Genomic DNA, 7,222 nt, shown 5'->3' with positions numbered 1-7,222 from the left:
TTTTGCTGAAGGTTTATTTGAAACTCTAAGCTCAGTATTATCTTGTTTCCCTTTTTCTTACTCTTCTTTCCATGATATTATTATGGCATGTAATAGAATTGGAGACTTTTTGGTCATTTCAGAACAAAAGAGAGTTGATAATGTCACCAAATCGACTCCAAATTTCCATAGATCTAAGATTTTTGAGATTCAAGATAAAGAAATTCAAAAATATAATAATATGAAAGGATATGTTAAATTCCAAAATGTTAGACTTCATTGGCCAGATGGGAATCTTATGCTTAAGAATGTCTCATTTGAAGTCAAATCTGGAGAGATTGTTGCTATTATTGGTTCAATTGGAAGTGGAAAAACTGGTTTATTATCAGCAATCATTGGAGAAATCTCTCCATCTAGTGGACAAGTTATTAAGAAAGGAAAATTAGCATACGTTGCTCAAATTCCATGGGTTCAGACAGGATCTATTCAGGATAATATCTTATTTGGAACAAAGATGGATCCTGAATGGTATGATGCAGTTATTAAAGCTTGTGCTCTTTGGATGGATTTTCAAATCCTTCCAGATGGAGATCAAACTCTAATTGGAGAAAAGGGAATTAATTTATCAGGTGGACAAAGACAAAGAATCAGTCTAGCCAGAGCTGTTTATCAGAAATCTGATGTATATGTATTGGATGATTGTTTAAGTGCTGTAGATAGTCATGTAGCAGCTCATATCTTTAAGAACTGTATATGTGGACTTCTAGGTGAGAAATGTGTTATACTAGTTACTCATAAATTGGATATAATTCCAAATGTGGATAGAGTTATATTATTTGATGCAGAAAAGAAGAAACAGTTATATGTTGGTAATCCTATGGGTTTATCAAGACTTCCAAGCTTTACTTTACAAAACATTTCTTTTGAATCTTTACAATCAGCAGAGGAGGATGGTTTTGAGACAGAGATTGAAGGAAGAAAACCTTTTTATGGTAAAGTTTTTGGAAATTTGGATAAACCTCAGCCTAGAAGTTTACCATTAAGAGGATTTCCCTCAAGTCTGGCAACAGACTCTGATAGAGATAATGAGATTACAAATACTCATAATGTTTACAATAGACCTATAACTGCTCCCAAAGACTGTTCTCCTTTGGGACTAGATGATTCAGAGACTGGAAAAATTGTGGATGATGTTGTTGCAGTAGATTTATTTGATGAACTTGTTACAAAAACTGAAAACTCAACTCCAAGTACTCCTAGAGTTCCAACTCAAGATCTGATTAATAATACAATAAGCTCATATAAGCTTGGAAAAAAGTCACAAAAGTCTATTAGAAAAGGAGGAACTTGTGAAAATAATTTAGAAAAAGGGAAAAATCCCAAATTAGAAATGAATTCAAACTTACAAACTATTTCTTTGAATGAAGAAAATCATGTATCACCATATCTAAGAGCTAATAAGGTTGGTTTTATTAAAGGTCGTACAGCATCCATTAGGATGAGTGGAGAAAAGCTTAGATCTCATTATAGGAAGGAAAGTGACTCTCATTTTAGTGAAAGTTCTATGGACTTTCTTCAAAGTAGCTCAAGTGATAGACTAGTTTCTGGAGGAGGACTGTTTAATAACAAAAAGAGAGCTGAAATAATTCAAGAAGAATCAATAGAACTTGGAAGTGTTTCCAAGGAAACCTATTATAACTACTTTTCGGAATGGGGAGTTCTTAATATGATTGGAATTCTGGTTTGTCATATTATTTCCGGATTCATTTTTTCAAGGAATATGTTTTGGTTAGCTAATTGGACTGGTAGAAAAAAACATCTAAATTCATCAGAAATTTCAGCCTCAACTTCATCCTCATCTATATGGGAACCTGATGTGTTTATTTATATTCTTCTGATCATATTCTATATCTTATCCCATATTACATCCACTCTTTTGGTTAGAAATGGAGGAATTAATGCATCCAGAGCTTTTCATGAAAAGTTACTTAGTAGACTTAGATATACAAAATTGAGCTTTTTTGAATCTACTCCTATTGGTAGGATTTTGAATAGATTTACTGGAGATCTTACAAACTTGGATGATTCTCTTCCACGTAATATTGGGGATTTATTGGTTGCGACTGCTAAAGTTATTGTAATCACTGTTTCTATTTCAAAAGTGGTTCCAAAATTCTTAATATGTATTCCAGTTCTTGCATATTTATTCTTTCAAGTATCAAAAAAGTATGCTCCTATGTTAAGACAAAGTGAAAGATTTGCAGCAATATATGCTGCTCCTATTTTATCCCATACTGTTGATACTATTGATGGTTTGACAACTATTAGAGCCTTTAATGCTCAAGAAAGATTCATTAAAAAGATGGATGATGCAATTAGAGTTGAGGCTCAAATTAGATATCATGCTGGAACAGCTTATAGATGGTTATTTGTACGACTTGAAATTATGGGATGTATTGCAGTATTTACTGCTGGAACTCTTGGAGTTATATCCGTTGCTTATGATCCAACAACTGCTGGTATGTTTGGAGCTGCTATGACTTTTGCTCTATCAGTTTCTAGTTGTTTGAATTTTGGTACTAGAGTTCTTGGAGAAATTGAGGGAGTTATGGTTGGATTAGAAAGGATTAGAGATTATACAGTATCTACTCCATTAGAGGCTATGCCAATATTGGATAAACATAGGCCTCCTAGAAATTGGCCATATCAAGGAAGAATTGAATTTCATGATCTCGAACTTCGTTATAAGCCTGAGATGCCACTTGTACTCAATTCTATTAGTTGTAATATTCATCCAGGAGAAAAAGTTGGAGTTGTTGGAAGAACTGGAGCTGGGAAAAGTAGTATATTTATATCTATTTTGAGACTTGTGGAAGCTGAGAGAGGTTGTATTAAGATTGATGATATTGATATATCTTCAATTGGAACATTTGATCTTAGAAGTAGAATTTCAATTATACCTCAAGATCCAATCATATTTTCTGGTACTATTAGATTTAATTTGGATCCATTACAACAATATACTGACGAAGAAATATACCAAGCTTTAAAAGGTTCACATTTGGATTCTTATGTTTCAAATCTTGCATTAGGCTTATATACAGTACTTGAATCAGGAGGCCAAATTTTGAGTGCTGGACAAAAGCAGCTTCTTTGTCTTGCTAGAGCTTTATTAAGACAAAGCAAGTTAGTTTTGCTAGATGAAGCTACATCCTCTGTTGATTCTCATACTGATTCTCTTATACAAAAGACTATTAGAGCTGAGTTTCACAATTCTACTATATTAGCAGTTGCTCACAGAGTACAAACTGTTCTTGATTATGACAAAATTATGGTTTTGGATTCTGGTAAGATTGTTGAATTCGATCATCCCAATTTATTGCTCTCTAATCCTAAAAGCATTTTCTATTCTCTAGTCCATGGCGAACACTAGAATCTTCATCAAATTAACGATTTAATTATTAGAATCCGTTCTAGTAGTATAGATCATTCCTTGATCCAGACTCTTTATTCTTAGAATTAAACCCCTAAATTTATGTTCTATGTTCCTATCTATATCCTAAGTAATGTGAAGATTTCTCTTTAATTTAATCATTTTCTTCCTTTAAATCTGTTTATGACATGCTTACAAAAGATCTACAAAACTTTTCGATAAGCTTCACTATTTGGCTTCCTTCTGAATTACCACCTTGAGTATTACTTGGAATAATAAACGTCAAAGTACAACTTTGTGAAGTTAATCTCTCCTTCTCGTTACCTTTACCAAGATCCATATTTACTTGTTTACTGACACTCAATCTCTTTTTATCCCCAGAAAGTTTGTAATAATTGCCTGTGCTATAGAAATCAGCAAATAGATTATAGCAATAATTGTACAGAGCTTCTCCCATAGAGGATACAATGAAATCAGCATGTCTATGAGGTCCAAGACCCGTAATTGTTCCAGATCCAAGCCCGAAGTTGGAATGATGGTAAATTTTGTTCCAAATACTACGTGAATGACTTAATGTTGAAGTACCTGCATGTTGTACCATTACAGCTTTTTGAGTTATTTGATTTGGGAAACCTGATGGAGGTCTTGACCCTGAATATGAGTCAGGATATTGAGAAATTGGTTGTGGAGTTGACTGGGGGGATGGCAAATATGGTGAAAGTTGGGGTAATCCTAGATTTAGACCTCTAGGTATTGGAATGTTGGATTGGAATATTTCTTTACAGAATCCTTCAACAATAGTTTGCAAAGATACGCTTGAACCAGCTGTGGATTCAACAAAAGGGAAGTCGACACTAACATCACCCAAATTACCACCCCAATTGAGTGTAAGCCTTTGAACTGTTTTGGGAGAGACTCCAGAAATTAAAGGTCTTACAGTCATAGTATTTACAGGAATTCTGCTATAGCTTTTCTCAAAAATTTCTCTAAATAAATTTTTGCAAATATCCACCAAGTCAACTGAATTAAAGTTTCCATGAGGAGTAAGTTGGAATCGAGATAAAAATGGCATTTTGAATTTTGGAGATGTAGCAGGGAGCCTACCAAAGGGAGAATTAGGCCCACTTGTTGCTTGCTGAATAACGCCGTAAACACTTTCAAATTCTGCCTTTACTTTAAAATCTTGCGTTGAAGCTCCATAGTAAACTTCACTACAGAAGGCCAAAATAGCTTCTTCAATTCCTACCTGACTATAGGGATAAGAGCAGAAGAGTGATGAGAAAAATGATTGACTAGTACCACTTGATGTTGTATATGCTCCGCTAAAATTAAGAATACTTGATAAAGCTGCAGAATTTTGAGTAAGACTTCTTATATTACTAGTGGTAAGTAAAGACTTTAAAGCATTGACACAAGTTTTGAACAAACTGGAAGTATCGGTACTAGTAACAGTGTAGGAACTAGGAGCTTCAGTTGGTAGTTTCTGAACTATAACGCTTTTCATGGATTGTCTATAAATCTTTTCCCACTCCTTGACTTCAACTTTGGAAACTTTGACGGAATACACACTTTCACAGAAGTTCTTGATTAATTCCTTGATATAAGAAGGGTTATCGCTATTAGTCATCAGAACTAGTCTTTCTTGAACAGTAACCCTTTGATCTGAAATTGTTTCAACTACCAAAACAAGATTTCCATTTTCATACGACCTTTTATTTGAGCTAATAGCTGAACTAACCATTTCTCTTAAAACCTTGTTACACTGTTCAATCTTTTCATTTGTATCTTTTCCTAAGACGAAAGATGGGAATAGAGTTCCTGGAACTGAAGAAACGTATCGACTTGCAGGTCCATATGCGGCAGCATTTACAATTTTATTCCACTCCGCTTGAAGCGGTCCTAAAGGTCTTTGTAGTGGTTGTGCTATTGGAAGAGTAGATGGTACTGTTGGCATTGGATAAGTTGGTGGTGGTGGTGGTGATGGTGATGGTGATGGTGGTGGTGGTGGTGGTGGTGATGGTAGTGGTGGTGGTGAGTGTGGTGGTGTTTGTAAAGGATGGATTGGCATTGGCATTGGCATTGGTGTTGGGGAAGGATAAGGGGATGGAGACGGGTATAATTGAGGTGTTTGAGGTAATGGATAAGGTGGTCTTGGTTTCACATTTGTCTGGTATGGACCGGGTTGAGAGACAGAGTCAATATTCATCATACTGGTTACCAACCTACAAAATTTAGCAACCAATTTATCAACCACAAATCTTGTATTAGCTCTGACCCCAAGAACTTTAGCCGTTCTTCCATTTGATGTATAAAGAATATATTCAGCATTAAAGATAGGTTTTTGGCAACCACTTATTACACTCTTAACAAGATCAAAGCAAAGTTCCTCTAAATCTTCTTTAGAAATTCCTCCAGTTCTATTTATATCAGTAGGACAGGATCCACCCACATCCTTAACGATTCTTGATGCTGGAGATGATGAGCCACTTTTTGATTCAGTCTTAATTCTTTCCCATAATTCTTCTCTAGTAACGTAAACTGAATATCCAAACGGAGAGCTTATGAGAAAAAGCAAAAAAATAAAATGTAGAGGAGTCAAATTCATCTTCAAATGTATTATAAATGAACAATTTACTCATTTATTAATTGTTTTAGTTATATTTCAGTTCTTAAGAAAATTTTAAGATCATCTGGCGCCAATATATCGTATTTGCTGATCTCTAGCTAATAATTTCCCCCGTTAATTGGCAAAAGTTAAAACTTTTAATTTACAGACAATTAGTTGTTTAAAATCTTCGGAAAACAATTTTACTACCATTATTTTTAAAAAATCATTTCTTTTTTTTTTTGTCAGACTATTTTGAGTTCATATTATTTATAGTAAAATTAGACAAACGAACTGGGTTTAGAAATATAGAAAAACTTTTATGAGAAAAGAAAAAGAAAATTACTAAGAGAGTTAATGCATTTATGATGTTAATAAATAAAAATTCAATATTAGTTATTAGTAATAATATGAATTCCTAAACTTATTTTAAAGTTTTTTCTTTCCTATCTAATAATTAATAGTAATTTCTAACTTGACAAATTCAAGTGGCTAAAATGAATAATATTAATAAGGCGGGTTACCTGTATTTAAGCGCATGCACATTCCAAATGATTACTTTACGTTAAATATAAGAAATCAATGTTTTAATGGATGTGGGGTGGAGAGGGGGGAAAAGAAAATAAGGGGAAATAAATAAGAAATTATAACTAATAATTAACAGATTTATCAAAAAATAAATAAATAAAAACTTTAGAATTCTTTTTAATATTATTTTTCTATTATTAGTACTTTCCAACTTCAATTATAATATAAATAATAATTAGGTGCAATTTATTTTCCTAGAATAAAAAGAAATAAAACTAGTGTTTCCCGCCCAAATGTGCATGACTATAAAATTAAAAAAAAAAAGGAATAAGAAAATTTAATAACTTTTTTTTTTTGTAATTATTTTATTAGTGATATAATATGTTTGTGTTAGAATTTGATTTAAACTTGAACTTGGGAAGTTAGATAACTCACTATTCATTTCTTTATTATTTTTTCTTCAAATATGAACGTCATAACTTTACTTTTATTTAATAAAAAAATCATGAAAATTCACATGCAACTTTTATTTAATGAGTTATTGGGGTTTGGTATGCAAATATGAAGAACTAAATGGGCTTGAAATAATTAAAAGTGAATAAGTGATGGGAAAAAAAGAAAAATCCAAAATTTGAACAGTTTATTTCATATAAATATAAAAAAAAAAAAAAAAAACC

General features: G+C 32.7%; 2 protein-coding genes across 2 annotated transcripts; one reads left to right on the top strand and one right to left on the bottom strand.

The window, feature by feature from the left end:
• Nucleotides 1–82: 82 nt before the first annotated feature.
• Nucleotides 83–3,412, top strand: Chro.70498 (ATP-binding cassette, sub-family C (CFTR/MRP), member 2; Canalicular multispecific organic anion transporter; multidrug resistance associated protein 2). The annotated part of the gene is made up of 1 exon (XM_660701.1): nucleotides 83–3,412. One exon carries the CDS (start codon nucleotides 83–85, stop codon nucleotides 3,410–3,412), a length of 3,330 nt encoding a protein of 1,109 aa, XP_665793.1.
• Nucleotides 3,413–3,593: 181 nt separating this feature from the next.
• On the bottom strand, nucleotides 3,594–6,017 carry Chro.70497 (hypothetical protein). Its single annotated transcript, XM_660700.1, has 1 exon — nucleotides 3,594–6,017. One exon carries the CDS (start codon nucleotides 6,015–6,017, stop codon nucleotides 3,594–3,596), a length of 2,424 nt encoding a protein of 807 aa, XP_665792.1.
• Between the last annotated feature and the right edge of the window lie 1,205 nt (nucleotides 6,018–7,222).

The sequence above is a fragment of the Cryptosporidium hominis genome (genome assembly GCF_000006425.1).
Source record: "Cryptosporidium hominis TU502 chromosome 7 CHRO017101, whole genome shotgun sequence".
In the NCBI taxonomy this organism is placed as follows: domain Eukaryota; phylum Apicomplexa; class Conoidasida; order Eucoccidiorida; family Cryptosporidiidae; genus Cryptosporidium; species Cryptosporidium hominis.
This window is presented reverse-complemented; position numbering and strand designations above follow the sequence as displayed.